Source organism: Oncorhynchus clarkii, chromosome 18 (genome assembly GCF_045791955.1).
Source record: "Oncorhynchus clarkii lewisi isolate Uvic-CL-2024 chromosome 18, UVic_Ocla_1.0, whole genome shotgun sequence".
NCBI lineage: Eukaryota > Metazoa > Chordata > Actinopteri > Salmoniformes > Salmonidae > Oncorhynchus > Oncorhynchus clarkii.
The window spans coordinates 2,682,743-2,708,368 of NC_092164.1; the positions used below are offsets into that span (position 1 = coordinate 2,682,743).

General features: G+C 42.4%; 1 protein-coding gene across 2 annotated transcripts in view; it reads right to left on the bottom strand.

The window, feature by feature from the left end:
* Positions 1-6,985: 6,985 nt before the first annotated feature.
* Positions 6,986-25,626, bottom strand: part of LOC139372820 (phosphorylase b kinase regulatory subunit alpha, liver isoform-like) — a 40,601-nt gene continuing 21,960 nt past the window's right edge. The window contains exons 21-31 of one of the 2 annotated variants that reach the window (XM_071112634.1): positions 23,489-23,616; positions 23,207-23,345; positions 22,545-22,858; positions 22,249-22,378; positions 21,763-21,864; positions 19,664-19,782; positions 12,465-12,491; positions 12,067-12,120; positions 10,914-11,147; positions 9,392-9,592; positions 6,986-8,545 (exon numbers count right to left, since the gene is read on the bottom strand). In XM_071112634.1, coding sequence (XP_070968735.1) covers positions 8,372-8,545; positions 9,392-9,592; positions 10,914-11,147; positions 12,067-12,120; positions 12,465-12,491; positions 19,664-19,782; positions 21,763-21,864; positions 22,249-22,378; positions 22,545-22,858; positions 23,207-23,345; positions 23,489-23,616 — 1,622 coding nt within the window. In that variant the 3' untranslated portion in view covers positions 6,986-8,371. The remainder of the gene's footprint in view (positions 8,546-9,391; positions 9,593-10,913; positions 11,148-12,066; positions 12,121-12,464; positions 12,492-19,663; positions 19,783-21,762; positions 21,865-22,248; positions 22,379-22,544; positions 22,859-23,206; positions 23,346-23,488; positions 23,617-25,626) is intronic. The other variant, XM_071112635.1, reaches the window with a different exon arrangement.

Genomic DNA, 25,626 nt, shown 5'->3' on the forward strand with positions numbered 1-25,626 from the left:
CCAGCCCTACTCCTGGAGAGTAACCCTCCTGCAGGGTCTTTATTCCAGCCCTACTCCTGGAGAGTCACCCTCCTCCATGGTCTTTATTCCAGCCCTACTCCTGGAGAGTAACCCTCCTCCAGGGTCTTTAGTCCAGCCCTACTCCTGGAGAGTAACCCTCCTCCAGGGTCTTTATTCCAGCCCTACTCCTGGAGAGTAACCCTCCTGCAGGGTCTTTATTCCAGCCCTACTCCTGGAGAACTACCCTCCTGCAGGGTCTTTATTCCAGCCCTACTCCTGGAGAGTCACCCTCCTCCAGGGTCTTTATTCCAGCCCTACTCCTGGAGAGTAACCCTCCCCCAGGGTCTTTATTCCAGCCCTACTCCTGGAGAACTACTCTCCTGCAGGGTCTTTATTCCAGCCCTACTCCTGGAGAGTCACCCTCCTGCAGGGACTTTATTCCAGCCCTACTCCTGGAGAGTAACCCTCCTCCAGGGTCTTTATTCCAGCCCTACTCCTGGAGAACTACTCTCCTGCAGGGTCTTTATTCCAGCCCTACTCCTGGAGAGTCACCCTCCTGCAGGGACTTTATTCCAGCCCTACTCCTGAGGAGTAACCCTCCTCCAGGGTCTTTATTCCAGCCCTACTCCTGGAGAGTAACCCTCCTCCAGGGTCTTTATTCCAGCCCTATCATAACACATACAGCCTGCACACCTGCTATAGTCCCATACAGAGTCCCAATCACCTTTAATCACCAAGCACATTTACATGTACCAAACATTTGATCTGGTGAAATGTTACCAGACAATAAACAGAATATACAGACAGACCATACAGACAGACAGGATATACAGACAGGATATACAGACAGGATATACAGACAGACCATACAGACAGACAGGATATACAGACAGGATATACAGACAGACCATACAGACAGACAGGATATACAGACAGACCATACAGACAGACAGGATATACAGACAGACCATACAGACAGACAGGATATACAGACAGACCATACAGACAGACAGGATATACAGACAGGATATACACAAAATAAATATGTAATACAGACATGAGACACTGACTCCCCCATCTCTAACCTCTGACCTCTAACCCTAGAGGTGACCCCCTGCGCCCTGAACAACGGAGGCTGTTCCCAGCTGTGTAGTGTGAACCAGGAACAAGCTCAGTGTCACTGCAGACCAGGCTTCATCCTGTTAGAGGATCACCGTACCTGTAGAGGTCAGTCAAACATTCGATCGAGGTGAGAGACGTGTGTTTGAACCCAGGGTCTCCTGTGCGACACCAGACAGTGTTCGCCCATTGCGCTAAAGCCGTAGCAAGGACTCAATGGACGTGTTTCACTGAAACAACTGGTGCAAGAGCTACTACACATGCGCCATGCTTTGTGGTAGAAATAAGTAGTTCACTTTATGAGCCCCAAACCCCTAGTCAGTGTTGTGTTTGTGCTCTTCCTTGTTGGGGGAGATCAAATGTCTTGTTTTTGTTGCCTTGACTAGCCAAGATGTCTTCCTCCACAGTCTCTGATTGGCCAAGATGTCTTCCTCCACAGTCTCTGACTAGCCAAGATGTCTTCTGTCCACAGTCTCTGACTAGCCAAGATGTCTTCCTCCACAGTCTCTGACTAGCCCAGATGTCTTCTGTCCACAGTCTCTGACTAGCCAAGATGTCTTCTTCCACAGTCTCTGACTAGCCCAGATGTCTTCTTCCACAGTCTCTGACTAGCCAAGATGTCTTCTGTCCACAGTCTCTGACTAGTCAAGATGTCTTCCTCCACAGTCTCTGACTAGTCAAGATGTCTTCCTCCACAGTCTCTGACTAGTCAAGATGTCTTCCTCCACAGCCTCTGACTAGCCAAGATGTCTTCCTCCACAGTCTCTGACTAGCCAAGATGTCTTCCTCCACAGTCTCTGACTAGTCAAGATGTCTTCCTCCACAGTCTCTGACTAGCCAAGATGTCTTCCTCCACAGTCTCTGACTAGCCAAGATGTCTTCCTCCACAGTCTCTGACTAGCCAAGATGTCTTCCTCCAGTCTCTGACTAGCCAAGATGTCTTCCTCCACAGTCTCTGACTAGCCAAGATGTCTTCCTCCACAGTCTCTGACTAGCCAAGATGTCTTCCTCCACAGTCTCTGACTAGCCAACATGTCTTCTGTCCACAGTCTCTGACTAGCCAAGATGTCTTCCTCCACAGTCTCTGACTAGCCAAGATGTCTTCCTCCACAGTCTCTGACTAGCCAACATGTCTTCTGTCCACAGTCTCTGACTAGTCAAGATGTCTTCCTCCACAGTCTCTGTATAAAGAACAGCTGTAGTGTCTGCACCAACAGGGTCTACGATGTGATCACGATGCCCCCTAAATTCAATGTTTTTACAGCCTGAGAATCCTCCATTTAGAGCTATACATTCTTGATCCAAAACATCTTTAACACTCTGATCACAAGGCAGCACTGCAGAGGAACAAGCTACAGCCTGAGGAAAGACCCCGTTAATATATGATCTCTGTTCCACGGTGCACCTACAAAGTAGTCTCTTGTGACAGCTGGACATTTGGTTTTGGGTGTCGAGTCAATAACTTGGGTCAAATTATCCACCTTAAAAGGTTGAAATTGGCTTCTGTTAAAAAAAAAAGTGTTTATCAGTTGAGTAAATACTTTCTCACTCTTTCTATTTTCCCTCAACTGTTTATTTACAGGTAGTAACCCATCATTTGCGTCTCAGAATAAAGTACTACCATGATTCACTGTCTATAGACAGGTGGTTGAATGAACAGGTGGTTTTCTCCTGTAGACAGAGCTGACTAGCACAACATGCTATAATCTGTCTGACTCAGTCAGGCATACCATACAGCAGAGATAAATATTCATTTACACATTCCTATAGGACAGTGGTGGTGTAAACACACACACACACCACACACACACACACACACACACACACCGACACATCTACACACACATCTACATACACACACACACACCTACATACACACACACAGACACACACACACACATCTAGATACACAGCTACATACACAGCTACAGGTGCTCTCCTGGGAAAGAGCAGGAGCTCAACTAGCAGGTACAGTAGTTGATATATCTTCCTGAGATGTTTTCCACACACTGCAGCTTCCTCTATAAAGCAGATGTTTTTCTCCCAGTCTGTTAGTCTCTGTATTTGTCATATTGAAACCAGACCACTGAGACCAGGGCTGCCGATCCAATCAGTGGAACAGAAGAGGTGGATGTTAGCGAACACATACTGTTGTCGCAGCAGAACGCTGAACACGATCAAAACAAAAGGCCATCGTCACACATCACCTTTGTCGTTTCATGAAAGCCAACGGTGCATGCCTGGTCTCCGTGGTAATGAGGTGTGCCAGAGCGAGACAGAGAGAATCAAAGCGAGACAGAGCTGCTCTACTCTTTCATCTCGGGGCCTTTGTGACATGAGCATCAGACAGGCCACTTTCCTAATTGTGTGTGTGTGTGTGTGTTCCTGTGCGTGTGTGTGTCCTCGGCGCAGATGTGGATGAGTGTGTGGAGGGCCAGCAGCAACAGCGCTGCCAGCAGACCTGCGTCAACACCTTCGGCTCGTTCCGCTGCTCTTGCCCCTACGGACACACCCTGGCTGGGGACGGAAGGGCCTGTGTGGCTGAGTGTCCAGCAGGGTACAGAAAACAACCCTCAACCCCGATACCTGGAGGAAACCTGTCCAGAAGGGAGTGTGTAGGTAGGAGACACTGGGATGCCGTAGGTTTAGCAGAAATGAATAGAATGCCACAACTTTTAATTAGACTAGTGGAATATCTCTCTCTCTTAATTACTCTCGCAGAAATCTAATTAGCATAATCCTCCCATAAAAATCCAGCAATTTATGCTAGAGAGATCACTATCCCCCACATCAGCCGAGGTCACACTTCTGCGGTGAAAGGTGACAGAGCTAGAGCGGTGTTTGTCAGACCATGAGGCATCCCGAAAATCATTCTCTCAAAATATTGTCTGTAGGGCCTCCCGGGTGGCGCAGTGGTTAAGGACGCTGTACTGCAGCGCCAGCTGTGCCACCAGAGACTCTGGGTTCGTGCCCAGGCTCTGTCGCAACCGGCCTTCGTCTCTCCCGAGCCCGTACGGGAGTTATAGCGATGAGACAAGATAGTAGCTACTAACAATTGGATACCACGAAATTGGGGGTAAAATAAATAAATAAATAAATATATTGTCTGTAGCGTCCGAACATCTCTATGGAAAGATTACTCAAGAACATGATGGGGTTCTCCCTTTTGCTCTATGGCCCCCCATAGAGCAAAAGGGACACTTCTGAAGTTGGTACAGACGATCTGCCAACTTCTGTCTGTTGCATCCAAACTGTTTGGGCTACACACTAATATGACCCCTCTGTGGAAAGGTCAGACTCTCACAAACACGTATTTTGATCTACAACGCTCACAAGACTCTTCTGAAGGGTCCCCAGTACCAGTTGAAAAACATGTATGGAAGTATACAATACCAGCGAAAAGTTTGGACACCGACTCATTCAAGGGTTTTTCTTCATTTTTTACTATTTTCTACATTGTAGAATAATAGTGAAGACATCAAAACTATGAAATAACACATATGGAATCATGTAGTAACCAAAAAATCTAAATGTATTTTAGATTCTTCAAAGTAGCCACCCTTTGCCTTGATGACAGCTTTGCACACTCTTGGCATTCTCTCAAGCAGCTTCATGAAGAATGCTTTTCCAATGGTCTTGAAGGAGTTCCCACATATGCTGAGCACTGCTTTTCCTTCACTCTACAGTCCAACTCATCCCAAACCATCTCAATTGGGTTGAGTTCGGGTGATTGTGGAGGCCAGGTCATCTGATGCAGCACTCCATCACTCTCCTTCTTAGTCAAATTGCCCTTACACAGCCTGGAGGTGTGCAAATTTGGACTCATCAGACCAAAGGACAGATTTCCTTCTAAACGCATTTGAGCCAATCAGTTGTGTTGTGACACGGTAGTGGTGGGTATACAGAAGATAGGCCTATTTGGTACCAAGTCCATATTATGGCAAGAACAGCTTAAATAAGCTATGATGAAACTGGCTCTCATGAAGATCGCCACAGGAAAAGAATACCCAGAGTTACCTCTGCTGCAGAGGATAAGTTCATTTGAGTTACCAGCCTCAGAAATTGTAGCCCAAATAAATGCTTCACAGAGTTCAAGTAACAGACACATCTCAACATCAACTGTTCAGAGGAGACTGCATGAATCAGGCTTCATGGTCGAATTGCTGCAAAGAAACCACTACTAAAGGATACCAATAATAAGAAGAGACTTGCTTGGGTCAAGAAACACGAGCAATGGACATTAGACTGATGGAAATCTGGCCTTTGGTCTGATGAGTCCAAAATTGAGATTTTTGGTTCCAACAACCGTGTCTTTGTGAGACGCAGAGTAGGTGAACGGATGATCTCCGCATGTGTGGTTCCCACCGTGAAGCATGGAGGAGGAGGTGCGATGGTGCTTTGCTGGTGACACTGTCATGGATTTATTTAGAATTCAAGGCACACTTAACCAGCATGGCTACCACAGCATTCTGCAGCAATACGCCATCCCATGTGGTTTGGCCTTAGTGGGACAATCACTAACAGGACAATGACCCAAAACACACCTCCAGGCTGTGTAAGGGCCATTTGACCAAGAAGTGTGATGGAGTGCTGCATCAAATGACCTGGCCTCCACAATCACCCGACCTCAACCCACTTGAGATGGTTTGGGATGAGTTGGACTGCATAGTGAAGGAAAAGCAGCCAAAAAGTGCTCAGCATGTGTGGGAACTCCTTCAAGACTGTTGGAAAAGCATTCCAGATGAAGCTGGTTGAGAGAATGTCAAGTGTGTGCAAAGCTGTCATGAAGGCAAAGGGTGGCAACTATGAAGAATCTGAAATATAAAATATATTTTTTATTTGTTTAACACTTTTTTGTTTACCTCATGATTCCATTATTTCATAGTTTTGATGTCTCCACTATTATTGAACAATGTAGAAAATAGTAAAAAATAAAGAAAAACCCTGGAATGAGTAGGTGTGTCCAAACTTTTGACTGGTACTGTATATATATATACTTCAAGTGGTCTTAAAATTAAAAAATAAAATAACTAAATTATCCTTGGTAATGACATTCTTAAAACAATTCCACGTAGCTTAGTGGAATCAATAGAAAATAGATGATGTCATTCAGCAAACAGAATGCGTATGGCGATCAGGTTGTCTTCAACTGCTGGAATGACACTGATCCTTTTACAGACATCAATGAATGTGAGGAGCCAGAGGTCAGCGTACCTGGACACAGGTGTCAGTGGAAGTGTGTGAACCTGCCTGGCTCCCACCGCTGTATCTGTCCCAGAGGCTACAAACTGTCCTCAGACAGACACCACTGCAGAGGTGAGATGAATACTCATCCATACTAACACGCACACTAACACACACGCACACTAACACACACACACACACACACAACATAAATTGATCAAAACGGAAGTCTTCGACAAATCTACGATCACAAATCACTTCCAATGATATTTCCCTGACCAGCCCTTTGCCCTGTTTCATCAACAGATATTAACGAGTGCAGCCGTAAGAATGGTGGCTGCTCTCACCTGTGCCTGAACCATAAAGGAAGTTACCAGTGTTCCTGTCCTGCCTCTCACCGCCTCTCCCCCTACAGTAGGAGGAAGTGTCAGCCAAGGAAACAACTGCAGAGTAATGTGTAGCAGAGATCGTGTGGAGATCATTTAAATATCATTTATTCCATTGCTTCTACCATTCCTCTGTTCGGCTCTTGAACAATGACTTCTACAATTGAATCTACATTTACAAATATCTACAAATCTACAAATATTATTGTCACATCCAGAACATATCAGTAACATTGAATAGAGGCTTGGACTGCATATTACAGACATTATAGCTGAAGAGAAACCAGAAGAACACGTTTATTAGTTTAGGGATTTAATTGACAGCATTTCAATATATTTCCCTCAAATGATGACATGTTGTTTTACAAGGTAGTGTGAATGAATGAGTAAAAACATAAGGAAAACATGGTGGCAGACACTGTGATAATTGATTAGTAGAATTGATCCCCTTCAAAATGTCCTCAACTTGGTCCATGTGTCAAAATGTCCTCAACTGCAGACTTATAACATGGCCATGTCCATAGGAATATCAAATGTAATTTTTTGATTAAAAGTGACAGTATTAATTGTACTTTAGTCTGTTATATAAACAGTCATAGTACTTTGTTAAAAATACATAATTTCTATGTATCCACTATATTTATAGTCTCTTTTTAAATATATAAAATAAAGTTAAGACACAAAAACAGAACTGTTTCAGCCTCAGTCGTCCTTAACTGCAGAACAGATTCTCCCTTCCCTTATGGTCTCAACTATAAGCCTGCTGGGATGCTAATGTCTAACACACAGTGTTGTACTGAATGACTACGGCTATAAAAGGCTGAAATATGGCATGAACCACTGTTGGCCTGATTCAACCATGTTATATATATAATCACATTGTCATTATTTTACTTCACAGATAAACATACACATTAGCAGCTATGAAGGCATTGCTGACATGCTCCGGGTACATATGGATAAATGCACAGTATTTGTGACACATAGAGTGGTGATGATGAGCCACACCTCAGGTAACATGAGAGGTAAATGTCGTTGTACAGGTGGGATGAAAGGTACAGTCAGCTGCAGTACTTCAACACGGGATAACATAGAAACTTCTGGATAGGTTTATAACCCCACAACACAGGGTGAGACTGATACAATAGAGGAGGGTTAGGTAAAATACACTCATTATATCATATTAGATCGTTTTAAACAACTCCGTCTGATTTACACATATATATTAAATGTTAAAATTATAAATAATTTTAGTACTGCGTGTCGTCCAACACTCAAAATAAAAAACAAACATATTTAATTATAATTAATTATATATTAAATGTTAAACCTGCTATATTATTGATTATAATCAATCAATTAGCTGCAATAAAACTCCTTTGAGTAGAGTGTGTGTTGTGAATATCTTAGTCATAGGTCATAGGTCAATCCCCATCCAACTTCCTACCTAAGTCTAGTTCACCCCCTTCTCTCTGAAGTGTGCACTCATTCACTTCAAGAATTCAATCCAATGATTTTAAATTATCCTTGAATGGGAGTGAACGAGTGTACACTTGGGGAGAATTGGAACTAGGCAGTAGTATTTTGTTCCACACTATATATATATATTACTTGACTACTCTCTTGATAGCTGCCTGCGAGGCCAGGGAGAGAGTGCTCTACATCAAACCCAGTCTGATACCTCATTGCATGAGACAGTTAGACTGTGGCAGGAAGTCTTGTAGGTATGTGACCACAGCCTTGGAGAGGTAGGTCATGGTACCGTAGCTGCCACTAGGGGCGCTGTCATAGAAGAAGTGACATATCCCCGTGGCTGGATCCTTCTCCAGGAAGTACTCGTTGGCTCCATGGGTCCTCTGGAACATAGAGGACATGTCTGATAGGTAGATACAGATCATGTTGTCTATAGTTAGAGAATAGGTCTTACTACAAACTGAGACGTGGGGCTCGGATCCCACTTCTGACACCATGTTATGTTATGATAGTCATATGGACGAGTCAGGCAGAGACACGTGACTCTAGTTAACATGATAATATGGCATATTACACAATTAACCCTTTGCAGGACATTACTTTCTAGTGACATTACACATTAACCCTTTACAGGACATTACTTTCTAGTGACCATTACACATTAACCCTTTACTTTCTAGTGACCATTATACATTAACCCTTTACTTTCTAGTGACCATTACACATTAACCCTTTACAGGACATTACTTTCTAGTGACAAGTACACATTAACCCTTTACAGGACATTACTTTCTAGTGACCATTACACATTAACCCTTTACTTTCTAGTGACCATTACACATTAACCCTTTACTTTCTAGTGACCATTATACATTAACCCTTTACTTTCTAGTGACCATTACACATTAACCCTTTACAGGACATTACTTTCTAGTGACAAGTACACATTAACCCTTTACAGGACATTACTTTCTAGTGACCATTACACATTAACCCTTTACAGGACATTACTTTCTAGTGACCATCTCTGTGGCCTTGTGGGAATAGTTTCCACCCTGAGATTGGAAGCGTGGGGGTTCGATCCCCGGTCGAGTCAAACCAAACACTTTAAAATGGGACCCGATGTGTCTCTGCTTCCAGATGTTCCAGAGGGTGTAGTTACTCATACATCACGCTATAGAAACAGGAAATAGGCTCCTGCCCTATGGGCTGTTCTGGCTCAGACTTACCTGGTCCTGTAAGAAGAGGTCATTGGCCATGTGTACGATGCGGTCGATCAGGATGATTCCTCCGATGTTGTCCACATCCATGTCAGCCACCAGCGTCAGCACCATCACAGCCTCCACCAGCAGCTGTCTGTACTCTGGCTGGGGGACGTGGTTCAGAACAGACTCCACGTGCACCGCAAACTTGATCTCGCCTTCTGTCATCTGGCAGGCAGGGACATGACGTCAGAGTCAGAACGCTTTCCCAGACACAGATGGAATCTCCATCAAGGGATTTGTCTGTGCCAATCACAGTGTCTGAAAGGAAATCTTATTTCCTACTATTATAGGAAGCTACATTTGTTCTAAATGGGAAACACTGAGAGATGTTCCTTGATGCCGTGCTGCTGTTTGGGAGTCTAGGGGGGTTACTGCACATTATTAATGTAGTTGTAAAAAGGGCTATATAAATACCATTTGATCAATCTATTGATTTGACTACATACCTCTTTGGTAGTGGAGCACGTATCTATCTATAGACAGACTGACACTACATACTTCTCTGGTAGTGGAGCACGTATCCATCTATAGACAGACTGACACTACATACCTCTGGTAGTAGAGGAAGGCAGCACGTATCCATCTATAGACAGACTGACACTACATACCTCTCTGGTAGTGGAGGAAGGCAGCACATATCCATCTATAGACAGACTGACACTACATACCTCTCTGGTAGTGGAGCACGTATCCATCTATAGACAGACTGACACTACATACCTCTCTGGTAGTGGAGCACGTATCCATCTATAGACAGACTGACACTACATACCTCTCTGGTAGTGGAGCACGTATCCATCTATAGACAGACCGTGACACTACATACCTCTCTGGTAGTGGAGCACGTATCCATCTATAGACAGACTGACACTACATACCTCTCTGGTTGTGGAGCACATATCCATCTATAGACAGACTGACACTACATACCTCTCTGGTAGTGGAGCACGTATCCATCTATAGACAGACTGACACTACATACCTCTCTGGTAGTGCAGCACGTATCCATCTATAGACAGACTGACACTACATACCTCTCTGGTAGTGGAGCACGTATCCATCTATAGACAGACCGTGACACTACATACCTCTCTGGTAGTGGAGCACGTATCCATCTATAGACAGACTGACACTACATACCTCTCTAGTAGTGGAGGAAGACAGCACGTATCCATCTATAGACAGACCGTGACACTACATACCTCTCTGGTAGTGGAGCACGTATCTATCTATAGACAGACTGACACTACATACCTCTCTGGTAGTGGAGCACGTATCCATCTATAGACAGACTGACACAACATACCTCTCTAGTAGTGGAGGAAGGCAGCACGTATCCATCTATAGACAGACTGACACAACATACCTCTCTAGTAGTGGAGGAAGGCAGCACGTATCCATCTATAGACAGACTGACACTACATACCTCTCTAGTAGTGGAGGAAGGCAGCACGTATCCATCTATAGACAGACTGACACTACATACCTCTCTAGTAGTGGAGGAAGGCAGCACGTATCCATCTATTGACAGGCCGTGACACTTCTGCAGGATCTTCCACACCTTCTGGTAGAAGCCCATTGGGACCCTGTTGATGGCCCCATCCAGCCGTCTCCTCCTCAGCCACTGACCCTGCCGCTCCTCCCACTGCAGGTGGCTGTCTGACCCCCCGGGGCCTACAGGGGACAGGATACCACTGGGGGTGGAGGGGCTGCTGCACCGCTACAGGGGGAGATGTGTGTTCATATACGCACGCAGGGGTACACACACACACACACACACACACACACACACACACACACACACACACACACACACACACACACACACACACACCAGGTGAATTCAGGTCAAAGCTATGATCCCTTGTTGATGTAACTTGTTAAATCCACTTCAATCAGTATAGATGAACGGGAGGAGACGAGGTTAAAGAAGGATGTTTAAGCCTTGAGACAATTGAGATATGGGTTGCGTATGTGTGCCATTCAGAGGGTGAATGGGCAAGACGAAAGATTTAAGTGCCTTTGAATGGGGTGTATGGTAGTAGGTGCCAGGCACACCGGTTTGTGTAAAGAACTGCAACGCTGCTGTGTGTTTCTCACTAAACAGTTTCCTGTGTGTATCAAGAATGGTCCACCACCCAAAGGGTAGGAGTCAACATGGGCCAGCATCCCTGTGGAACGCTTTCGACACCTTGTAGAGTCCATGCCCCAATGAATTGAGGCTGTTCTGAGGGTGTGTGGGGGAGTGTTCCTAATGTTTTGTACACTGTGTATATGCGCACACTTAAGTGCAAAAACACACACATACATACATACACGCTCAAGTACAAACACACACAGGAGCATACACTCCCGTTCATGTACCGACATGCATAAACACACAAACGCACTTCTACCGTACACAGTCTTATGTTTTCCTGTTTCTTTGAATCAAATACAGTACATATTACCATGACGACACCAGCATGCTACAGGCCAGTTACATGTTACCATGACGACACCAGCATGCTACAGGCCAGTACATGTTAGTACAGCAAGCATAAGGCAATGTAACGAAGAAAGACAACCGTTCAGAGTGAACCTCGTCTGCGTGGTTTAGTGAACATGGGACAATGAGGGAGACATGGTTCATGGTTTACCGTGGAACGGGGAGAGGTGACGTTGCTGCTGATGGAATAGCCACTGTTACTCATCTGGAAAGGATCAACACGGAGAAGACGTCATGTTGTCGTCGAGGGAGAGACACAGAAGGAGGGGATGACGGCGTGAAGGAAAGTCAAACTCACCTTGTAAATACAGTTTAGATTATGATCAAACATCAGACACCGTTAAAGATGTGGGCTAGAAAACAGGCAAACATGATCAGCAGCTCAGCATGAGGTAAGGCACTACTGACTGTATTCTAGTACAGCTGGTATGAATGGGCTTTCAGCTGGTGGCTTCATGTCATGTTATGATGGTTGGTTTCATGATGGTCTAGCTGTGGAGATTAGAGCTGATGAGGCAATATGACTATTAACTAACAAACTCAACCCACGCTGATCGGACGAGACGAGTCATCCAACTGCAATCAGAACCATACAACATTACAACATTACTACTATAGACAAAGAGCATTCTGTCGTCATGTCTTCTAATTAGAATCAAACATACAGAAAGAGCATTAGGCCTATACTAACCTGTAGATTATATTATAGAGGATTAGGTCTATACTAACCTGTGGATTATATTATAGAGGATTAGGTCTATACTAACCTGTAGATTATATTATAGAGGATTAGGTCTATACTAACCTGTAGATTATATTATAGAGGATTAGGTCTATACTAACCTGTAGAATATATTATAGAGGATTAGGTCTATACTAACCTGTAGATTATATTATAGAGGATTAGGTCTATACTAACCTGTAGATTATATTATAGAGGATTAGGTCTATACTAACCTGTAGATTATATTATAGAGGATTAGGTCTATACTAACCTGTAGATTATATTATAGAGGATTAGGTCTATACTAACCTGTAGATTATATTATAGAGCATTAGGTCTATACTAACCTGTAGATTATATTATAGAGGATTAGGTCTATACTAACCTGTAGATTATATTATAGAGGATTAGGTCTATACTAACCTGTAGATTATATTATTATAGAGCATTAGGTCTATACTAACCTGTAGATTATATTATAGAGGATTAGGTCTATACTAACCTGTAGATTATATTATAGAGGATTAGGTCTATACTAACCTGTAGATTATATTATAGAGGATTAGGTCTATACTAACCTGTAGATTAAATTATAGAGGATTAGGTCTATACTAACCTATAGATTATATTATTGAGGATTAGGTCTATACTAACCTGTAGATTATATTATAGAGCATTAGGTCTATACTAACCTGTGGATTATATTATAGAGGATTAGGTCTATACTAACCTGTAGATTATATTATAGAGGATTAGGTCTATACTAACCTGTAGATTATATTATATAGGATTAGGTCTATACTAACCTGTAGATTATATTATAGAGGATTAGGTCTATACTAACCTGTAGATTATATTATAGAGGATTAGGTCTATACTAACCTGTAGATTATATTATAGAGGATTATGTCTATACTAACCTGTAGATTATATTATAGAGGATTAGGTCTATACTAACCTGTAGATTATATTATAGAGGATTAGGTCTATACTAACCTGTAGATTAAATTATAGAGGATTAGGTCTATACTAACCTGTAGATTAAATTATAGAGGATTAGGTCTATACTAACCTGTAGATTATATTATAGAGGATTAGGTCTATACTAACCTGTAGATTAAATTATAGAGGATTAGGTCTATACTAACCTGTAGATTATATTATAGAGGATTAGGTCTATACTAACCTGTAGATTATATTATAGAGGATTAGGTCTATACTAACCTGTAGATTATATTATAGAGCATTAGGTCTATACTAACCTGTAGATTATATTTTAGAGCATTAGGTCTATACTAACCTGTAGATTATATTATAGAGGATTAGGTCTATACTGACCTGTAGATTATATTATAGAGGATTAGGTCTATACTAACCTGTAGATTATATTATAGAGGATTAGGTCTATACTAACCTGTAGATTATATTATAGAGCATTAGGTCTATACTAACCTGTAGATTATATTATAGAGGATTAGGTCTATACTAACCTGTAGATTATATTATTGAGCATTAGGTCTATACTAACCTGTAGATTATATTATAGAGCATTAGGTCTGTACTAACCTGTAGATTATATTATAGAGGATTAGGTCTATACTAACCTGTAGATTATATTATAGAGGATTAGGTCTATACTAACCTGTAGATTATATTATAGAGGATTAGGTCTATACTAACCTGTAGATTATATTATAGAGGATTAGGTCTGTACTAACCTGTAGATTAAATGATAGAGGATTAGGTCTATACTAACCTGTAGATTATATTATAGAGCATTAGTTCTGTACTAACCTGTAGATTAAATGATAGAGCATTAGGTCTATACTAACCTGTAGATTATATTATAGAGGATTAGGTCTATACTAACCTGTAGATTATATTTTAGAGCATTAGGTCTATACTAACCTGTAGATTATATTATAGAGGATTAGGTCTATACTGACCTGTAGATTATATTATAGAGGATTAGGTCTATACTAACCTGTAGATTATATTATAGAGGATTAGGTCTATACTAACCTGTAGATTATATTATAGAGCATTAGGTCTATACTAACCTGTAGATTATATTATAGAGGATTAGGTCTATACTAACCTGTAGATTATATTATTGAGCATTAGGTCTATACTAACCTGTAGATTATATTATAGAGCATTAGGTCTGTACTAACCTGTAGATTATATTATAGAGGATTAGGTCTATACTAACCTGTAGATTATATTATAGAGGATTAGGTCTATACTAACCTGTAGATTATATTATAGAGTATTAGGTCTATACTAACCTGTAGATTATATTATAGAGCATTAGGTCTATACTAACCTGTAGATTATATTATAGAGGATTAGGTCTATACTAACCTGTAGATTATATTATAGAGGAGTAGGTCTATACTAACCTGTAGATTATATTATTGAGCATTAGGTCTATACTAACCTGTAGATTATATTATAGAGGATTAGGTCTATACTAACCTGTAGATTATATTATAGAGGATTAGGTCTATACTAACCTGTAGATTATATTATAGAGGATTAGGTCTATACTAACCTGTAGATTAAATTATAGAGGATTAGGTCTATACTAACCTATAGATTATATTATTGAGGATTAGGTCTATACTAACCTGTAGATTATATTATAGAGCATTAGGTCTATACTAACCTGTGGATTATATTATAGAGGATTAGGTCTATACTAACCTGTAGATTATATTATAGAGGATTAGGTCTATACTAACCTGTAGATTATATTATATAGGATTAGGTCTATACTAACCTGTATATTATATTATAGAGGATTAGGTCTATACTAACCTGTAGATTATATTATAGAGGATTAGGTCTATACTAACCTGTAGATTAAATTATAGAGGATTAGGTCTATACTAACCTGTAGATTAAATTATAGAGGATTAGGTCTATACTAACCTGTAGATTATATTATAGAGGACTAGGTCTATACTAACCTGTAGATTAAATTATAGAGGATTAGGTCTATACTAACCTGTAGATTATATTATAGAGGATTAGGTCTATACTAACCTGTAGATTATATTATAGAGGATTAGGTCTATACTAACCTGTAGATTATATTATAGAGCATTAGGTCTATACTAACCTGTAGATTATATTTTAGAGCATTAGGTCTATACTAACCTGTAGATTATATTATAGAGGATTAGGTCTATACTGACCTGTAGATTATATTATAGAGGATTAGGTCTATACTAACCTGTAGATTATATTATAGAGGATTAGGTCTATACTAACCTGTAGATTATATTATAGAGCATTAGGTCTATACTAACCTGTAGATTATATTATAGAGGATTAGGTCTATACTAACCTGTAGATTATATTATTGAGCATTAGGTCTATACTAACCTGTAGATTATATTATAGAGCATTAGGTCTGTACTAACCTGTAGATTATATTATAGAGGATTAGGTCTATACTAACCTGTAGATTATATTATAGAGGATTAGGTCTATACTAACCTGTAGATTATATTATAGAGGATTAGGTCTATACTAACCTGTAGATTATATTATAGAGGATTAGGTCTGTACTAACCTGTAGATTAAATGATAGAGGATTAGGTCTATACTAACCTGTAGATTATATTATAGAGCATTAGTTCTGTACTAACCTGTAGATTAAATGATAGAGCATTAGGTCTATACTAACCTGTAGATTATATTATAGAGGATTAGGTCTATACTAACCTGTAGATTATATTTTAGAGCATTAGGTCTATACTAACCTGTAGATTATATTATAGAGGATTAGGTCTATACTAACCTGTAGATTATATTATAGAGGATTAGGTCTATACTAACCTGTAGATTATATTATAGAGGATTAGGTCTATACTAACCTGTAGATTATATTATAGAGGATTAGGTCTGTACTAACCTGTAGATTAAATGATAGAGGATTAGGTCTATACTAACCTGTAGATTATATTATAGAGCATTAGTTCTGTACTAACCTGTAGATTAAATGATAGAGCATTAGGTCTATACTAACCTGTAGATTATATTATAGAGGATTAGGTCTATACTAACCTGTAGATTATATTTTAGAGCATTAGGTCTATACTAACCTGTAGATTATATTATAGAGGATTAGGTCTATACTGACCTGTAGATTATATTATAGAGGATTAGGTCTATACTAACCTGTAGATTATATTATAGAGGATTAGGTCTATACTAACCTGTAGATTATATTATAGAGCATTAGGTCTATACTAACCTGTAGATTATATTATAGAGGATTAGGTCTATACTAACCTGTAGATTATATTATTGAGCATTAGGTCTATACTAACCTGTAGATTATATTATAGAGCATTAGGTCTGTACTAACCTGTAGATTATATTATAGAGGATTAGGTCTATACTAACCTGTAGATTATATTATAGAGGATTAGGTCTATACTAACCTGTAGATTATATTATAGAGTATTAGGTCTATACTAACCTGTAGATTATATTATAGAGCATTAGGTCTATACTAACCTGTAGATTATATTATAGAGGATTAGGTCTATACTAACCTGTAGATTATATTATAGAGGAGTAGGTCTATACTAACCTGTAGATTATATTATTGAGCATTAGGTCTATACTAACCTGTAGATTATATTATAGAGGATTAGGTCTATACTAACCTGTAGATTATATTATAGAGGATTAGGTCTATACTAACCTGTAGATTATATTATAGAGGATTAGGTCTATACTAACCTGTAGATTAAATTATAGAGGATTAGGTCTATACTAACCTATAGATTATATTATTGAGGATTAGGTCTATACTAACCTGTAGATTATATTATAGAGCATTAGGTCTATACTAACCTGTGGATTATATTATAGAGGATTAGGTCTATACTAACCTGTAGATTATATTATAGAGGATTAGGTCTATACTAACCTGTAGATTATATTATATAGGATTAGGTCTATACTAACCTGTAGATTATATTATAGAGGATTAGGTCTATACTAACCTGTAGATTATATTATAGAGGATTAGGTCTATACTAACCTGTAGATTATATTATAGAGGATTAGGTCTATACTAACCTGTAGATTATATTATAGAGGATTAGGTCTATACTAACCTGTAGATTATATTATAGAGGATTAGGTCTATACTAACCTGTAGATTAAATTATAGAGGATTAGGTCTATACTAACCTGTAGATTAAATTATAGAGGATTAGGTCTATACTAACCTGTAGATTATATTATAGAGGATTAGGTCTATACTAACCTGTAGATTAAATTATAGAGGATTAGGTCTATACTAACCTGTAGATTATATTATAGAGGATTAGGTCTATACTAACCTGTAGATTATATTATAGAGGATTAGGTCTATACTAACCTGTAGATTATATTATAGAGCATTAGGTCTATACTAACCTGTAGATTATATTTTAGAGCATTAGGTCTATACTAACCTGTAGATTATATTATAGAGGATTAGGTCTATACTGACCTGTAGATTATATTATAGAGGATTAGGTCTATACTAACCTGTAGATTATATTATAGAGGATTAGGTCTATACTAACCTGTAGATTATATTATAGAGCATTAGGTCTATACTAACCTGTAGATTATATTATAGAGGATTAGGTCTATACTAACCTGTAGATTATATTATTGAGCATTAGGTCTATACTAACCTGTAGATTATATTATAGAGCATTAGGTCTGTACTAACCTGTAGATTATATTATAGAGGATTAGGTCTATACTAACCTGTAGATTATATTATAGAGGATTAGGTCTATACTAACCTGTAGATTATATTATAGAGGATTAGGTCTATACTAACCTGTAGATTATATTATAGAGGATTAGGTCTGTACTAACCTGTAGATTAAATGATAGAGGATTAGGTCTATACTAACCTGTAGATTATATTATAGAGCATTAGTTCTGTACTAACCTGTAGATTAAATGATAGAGCATTAGGTCTATACTAACCTGTAGATTATATTATAGAGGATTAGGTCTATACTAACCTGTAGATTATATTTTAGAGCATTAGGTCTATACTAACCTGTAGATTATATTATAGAGGATTAGGTCTATACTAACCTGTAGATTATATTATAGAGCATTAGGTCTATACTAACCTGTAGATTATATTATAGAGGATTAGGTCTATACTAACCTGTAGATTATATTATTGAGCATTAGGTCTATACTAACCTGTAGATTATATTATAGAGCATTAGGTCTGTACTAACCTGTAGATTATATTATAGAGGATTAGGTCTATACTAACCTGTAGATTATATTATAGAGGATTAGGTCTATACTAACCTGTAGATTATATTATAGAGGATTAGGTCTATACTAACCTGTAGATTATATTATAGAGGATTAGGTCTATACTAACCTGTAGATTATATTATAGAGCATTAGGTCTGTACTAACCTGTAGATTAAATGATAGGTCAAAGGAAATCAGGGGTCTCCAACCTTTTCTAGCATGAGAGCTACTTTTAAATTATGAAACATTTCACAAGATACACGTACATTTTTTCCTAGCTTTCAAATAGGCAGTCTTTGTATGTTCCCAAATTCTGTTTTCTTGGGGGAATGTCATTCTGTCTACTCAGAAGACAGTTATTATGATCCCTAACTGGCTACAAAAGCCCACACCCCACAGACACAAAAGGGGCAATATTGTTGGAAATGTCAGATATTGTGTTCCGTTTGGCTTTCAGCCAGTTGTGGCTAACCAGGGGTGGTTGAATGTCAATGTGGATTTGATTGGATAGTAGCCGGGAGCGTGACTTTTTCTAATACTAGTGAGATTTGTTTATGACAGTTTGCGGTAGAACACGTGAAAAATAAATGCTTTTTCAGAATTGTTTGGCGAGCTACTCATGGGTAGACTGGGAGATACTGGTAGCTTGTGATGGACCTGTTGGAGACCCCTGATGAAGATATTCTCCATGACATGCAATAGTCAGCTGACGTGACCATACCTGTTTGATCTCACGCTTCAGCTTGCGGATGCCGGTGCGCTCCGTCTTAGTGGCCCCAGTGTGACCCAGCTCATGGATGGAGACAGACGGGCTGGTGGCCGAGGACTGCATAGGACGCACTGACACAGGAGAAAGGGAGACGGACACAACAATTCATTTGATTCAATAGAATAGTACTACACCTGCAAAGATTTGAGAAGAATCAAAAATGTATTAATACTGTAGAAACTACTAATGCTGGCTATGTAGGGGTTGGGGCTAGGGGGCTATGTAGGGGTCTATGTAGGGTTCGGGGCTAGGGGGCTATGTAGGGGTCTATGTAGGGTTCGGGGCTAGGGGGCTATGTAGGGGTCTATGTAGGGGTCGGGGCTAGGGGGCTATGTAGGGGTCTATGTAGGGGTCTATGTAGGGGTCGGGGCTAGGGGTCTATGTAGGGGTCGGGGCTAGGGGTCTATGTAGAGGTCGGGGCTAGGGGTCTATGTAGTTGTCGGGGCTAGGGGTCTATGTAGGGGTCTATGTAGGGGTCTATGTAGGGGTCTATGTAGGGGTCGGGGCTAGGGGTCTATGTAGGGGTTTATGTAGGGGTCGGGGCTAGGGGTCTATGTAGGAGTCTATGTAGGGTCCTATGTAGGGGTCTATGTAGGGGTCGGGGCTAGGGGTCTATGTAGGGGTTTATGTAGGGGTCTATGTAGGGGTCGGGGTTAGGGGTCTATGTAGGGGTCTATGTAGGGGCCTATGTAGGGGTCGGGGCTAGGGGTCTATGTAGGGGTCGGGGTTAGGGGTCTATGTTGGGGGCTATGTAGGGGTCTATGTAGGGGTCGGGGCTAGGGGTCTATGTAGGGGTCTATGTAGGGGTCGGGGCTAGGGGTCTATGTAGGGGTCTATGTAGGGGTCGGGGCTAGGGGTCGGGGTTAGGGGTCTATGTAGGGGTCTATGTAGGGGTCCGGGCTAGGGGTCTATATAGGGGTCGGGGCTAGGGGTCTATGTAGGGGTCGGGGCTAGGGGTCTATATAGGGGTCGGGGCTAGGAGTCTATGTAGGGGTCAGGGCTAGGGGTCTATGTAGGGGTCTATGTAGGGGTCTATGTAGGGGTCTATGTAGGGGTCAGGGCTAGGGGTCTATATAGGGGTCAGTGCTAGGGGTCTATGTAGGAGTCGGGGCTAGGAGTCTATGTAGGGGTCTATGTAGGGGTCTATGTAGGGGTCGGGGCTAGAGGTCTATGTAGGGGTCTATGTAGTTGTCGGGGCTAGGGGTCTATGTAGGGGTCTATGTAGGGGTCTATGTAGGGGTCGGGGCTAGAGGTCTATGTAGGGGTCTATGTAGTTGTCGGGGCTAGGGGTCTATGTAGGAGTCGGGGCTAGAGGTCTATGTAGGGGTCTATGTAGGGGTCGGGGCTAGGGGTCTATGTAGGGGTCGGGGCTAGGGGTCTATGTAGGGGTCGGGGCTAGGGGTCTATGTAGGGGTCTATGTAGGGGTCGGGGCTAGGGGTCTATGTAGGGGTCGGGGCTAGGGGTCTATGTAGGGGTCGGGGCTAGAGGTCTATGTAGTGGTCGGGGTCTATGTAGGGGTCAGGGCTAGGGGTCTATGTAGTGGTCTATGTAGGGGTCGGGGCTAGGGGGCTATGTAGGGGTCTATGTAGGGGTCGGGCTAGGGGTCTATGTAGGGGTCGGGGCTAGGGTCTATTTAGGGGTCAGGGCTAGGGGTCTATGTAGGGGTCGGGGCTAGAGGTCTATGTAGTGGTCGGGGCTAGGGGTCTATGTAGGGGTCAGGGCTAGGGGTCTATGTAGTGGTCTATGTAGGGGTCGGGGCTAGGGGGCTATGTAGGGGTCTATGTAGGGGTCGGGCTAGGGGTCTATGTAGGGGTCAGGGCTAGGGTCTATTTAGGGGTCAGGGCTAGGGGTCTATGTAGGGGTCGGGGCTAGGGGTCTATGTAGGGGTCTATGTAGGGGTCGGGGCTAGGGGTCTATGTAGGGGTCTATGTAGTTGTCGGGGCTAGGGGTCTATGTAGGGGTCAGGGCTAGGGGTCTATGTAGTGGTCGGGGCTAGGGGTCTATGTAGGGTTCGGGGCTAGGGGTTGATTTGGGATTGGGAAAGACTCACTGCTCCTCTCCACCCCAAACTCCTTCCCACTGAGGATGTGGTGTAGCAGGTTCTTCATATCTGACGGACTCAAGTTCATCAGGCTCTCAGAGGCCTCCTCCCCTGCAGAGGACAGAGAGAGAGACGCCTGTAACGCTGAGTAGAGAGACTCTGTAAAAACTCCCCAGGCACTTCCACACTAAAGGCCATTCAGCTCAACATCAAGATACAGTAGTGTCACTACTAACCAGGTCTACCTGAAAGAACTACCAGAGCCCTATTCAGATGGTGAGTCTACTGAGGCCTTTAGAACACAGCTGATTATTCTACCATTCTAAGAATGGTACTGAACCCTACCTGAGCAGTGTAGACTGAACCCTACCTGAGCAGTGTAGACTGAATCCTACCTGAGCAGTGTAGACTGAACCCTACCTGAGCAGTGTAGACTGAACCCTACCTGAGCAGTGTAGACTGAACCCTACCTGAGCAGTGTAGACTGAACCCTACCTGAGCAGTGTAGACTGCGGGCCAGCTCTGTAGCCATCACCTGCATGATGAGTCCGATTCGGAGACGCAGCATGTCCCCAAACAGAGCCGGCTGGGAGCGGACGTACATGGCCAGGTACACCATGATCTCCTGCATTATCACAATACAGCAGTCGTTACTTTCCCTTCATCGCAGAGACTTGTTACAAAACTGACCAAAGTTTGCTTTGACGTGTCGAGCTAGACTCGCATGAAGAATTTGGACGGAAATGGCATCTGTTAGCATCTTATATAATCCCAGTTATAATGTGTTGTACCTGAGTGAGCACAGCGATGCTGATGTCCTGCCCACTGGCCTCATAGATCAGAGAGTTGAGTTCTTCTGGAGGAAGAGGCGCTGAGATGACTTTCTCCCTGGGCTCCGGTGGTAACCCCACTGTCAGCTGCTTGTGGTGGGAGATGAGATCTGTACAGGCCTCAGCCAGCACCTCCACTCTCTTCCTCAGGATACCAGAGATGTATCTGATCAGACCCCACTCCTTGTTGGCCCCGGCCTGGGCATACAGCTCCTCCAGGAGACACCTCACACTGACCCCGCCCTGACCCCCCACGTCCACCAGCCAATCAGCACCTTTCAGGTTAGAGAGAATTACAAATCATTCAGTTCAATTCAATCTGAGGAGTCAATTCAGTGTAATTCAAACCTAAACATGTAGAGAATTCAATTAAATTTGATTCAATTCAAAGATTCAATTCCACCCGACACATGCACCATCTAATCCAGGGGTGGGAGAAATATGGCCCATTTGATCTGACCTGCAGGAGGTTGGAGTAAAACAAAATAATGTGGAAAAATATTATTTTGTGTAAAAAAAAAAAAAAAACTCCAGGCCACATTGAACACCTACAACTAAATAGAGAGTGTGTAGAAATGATAATAGACGTTTACAGTTTGCCCACCCCTGATCTAAACCAGTACCTTTCATCACGCAGAGGATATATAGTATGTCTGCCTGGTCCTGCAGTGTGGGACACTCCTTCAACTGTCTCACCAGAGACCCAAAGTCTGTGTTACCCTGGGAGTCTCGCGGCAGGTGGAGGTCTGCAATACTGGGGGCCTGAGAGCAAAGATACACAGACACACACAAATACACACATGTGCGCATGCACACACACACACACACACACATTAGAGGACCCAAACACACAGATGCACCAGAAAGACAGTACTGGAGTCTGTTGTTGGCGTAGACTAACTGACCTTGGGCTGTTGTTGATGTGGTGTGTGGTGGTGTGGATGGAGCGGTGTGAGCTGGGACACGTGCAGTAGGTTGAGGGATTTACGGTGCTTGTTCATGATGGGAGTCATGGGAAGATACATGGAGGCCTCTGGAAGAAACAACACTCACCATACAGTATTTGTATTTATTATGGATCCCCATGACTTCCTGCCAAGGCAGCAGCTACTGTTTCTGTGGTTTATTATGGATCCCCATGACTTCCTGCCAAGGCAGCAGCTACTGTTTCTGGGGTACTTCCTGCCAAGGCAGCAGCTACTGTTTCTGGGGTACTTCCTGCCAAGGCAGCAGCTACTGTTTCTGGGGTTTATTATGGATCCCCATGACTTCCTGCCAACGCAGCAGCTACTGTTTCTGGGGTACTTCCTGCCAAGGCAGCAGCTACTGTTTCTGGGGTACTTCCTGCCAAGGCAGCAGCTACTCTTCCTGGGGTTTATTATGGATCCCCATGACTTCCTGCCAAGGCAGCAGCTACTGTTTCTGGGGTACTTCCTGCCAAGGCAGCAGCTACTGTTTCTGGGGTTTATTATGGATCCCCATGATTTCCTGCCAAGGCAGCAGCTACTGTTTCTGGGGTACTTCCTGCCAAGGCAGCAGCTACTGTTTCTGGGGTACTTCCTGCCAAGGCAGCAGCTACTGTTTCTGGGGTTTATTATGGATCCCCATGACTTCCTGCCAAGGCAGCAGCTACTGTTTCTGGGGTTTATTATGGATCCCCATGACTTCCTGCCAAGGCAGCAGCTACTGTTTCTGGGGTACTTCCTGCCAAGGCAGCAGCTACTGTTTCTGGGGTTTATTATGGATCCCCATGACTTCCTGCCAAGGCAGCAGCTACTGTTTCTGGGGTTTATTATGGATCCCCATGACTTCCTGCCAAGGCAGCAGCTACTCTTTCTGGGGTTTATTATGGATCCCCATGACTTCCTGCCAAGGCAGCAGCTACTGTTTCTGGGGTTTATTATGGATCCCCATGACTTCCTGCCAAGGCAGCAGCTACTGTTTCTGGGGTACTTCCTGCCAAGGCAGCAGCTACTGTTTCTGGGGTTTATTATGGATCCCCATGACTTCCTGCCAAGGCAGCAGCTACTGTTTCTGGGGTTTATTATGGATCCCCGTGACTTCCTGCCAAGGCAGCAGCTACTGTTTCTGGGGTTTATTATGGATCCCCATGACTTCCTGCCAAGGCAGCAGCTACTGTTTCTGGGGTACTTCCTGCCAAGGCAGCAGCTACTGTTTCTGGGGTTTATTATGGATCCCCATGACTTCCTGCCAAGGCAGCAGCTACTGTTTCTGGGGTTTATTATGGATCCCCATGACTTCCTGCCAAGGCAGCAGCTACTGTTTCTGGGGTTTATTATGGATCCCCATGACTTCCTGCCAAGGCAGCAGCTACTGTTTATGGGGTTTATTATGGATCCCCATTACTTCCTGCCAGGGCAGCAGCTACTCTTCCTGGGGTTTATTATGGATCCCCATGACTTCCTGCCAAGGCAGCAGCTACTGTTTCTGGGGTTTATTATGGATCCCCATGACTTCCTGCCAAGGCAGCAGCTACTGTTTCTGGGGTTTATTATGGATCCCCATGACTTCCTGCCAAGGCAGCAGCTACTGTTTCTGGGGTTTATTATGGATCCCCATGACTTCCTGCCAAGGCAGCAGCTACTGTTTCTGGGGTTTATTATGGATCCCCATGACTTCCTGCCAAGGCAGCAGCTACTGTTTCTGGGGTTTATTATGGATCCCCATGACTTCCTGCCAAGGCAGCAGCTACTGTTTCTGGGGTTTATTATGGATCCCCGTGACTTCCTGCCAAGGCAGCAGCTACTGTTTCTGGGGTTTATTATGGATCCCCATGACTTCCTGCCAAGGCAGCAGCTACTGTTTCTGGGGTCCAGCTAAATTAAGGCAGTTAAAACATTACAATACAAACAGATTTCACAACAGATTTCACAACAGATTAAGTGTGTGACCTCAGACCCCAACTCTACTCCAACATATCTACTACCACATATCTACATATTACCATACAGTAGAAACCTACAGAGTGTAGAAACCTACAGAGTCCCAACCATACAGTAGAAACCTACTGAGTGTAGAAACC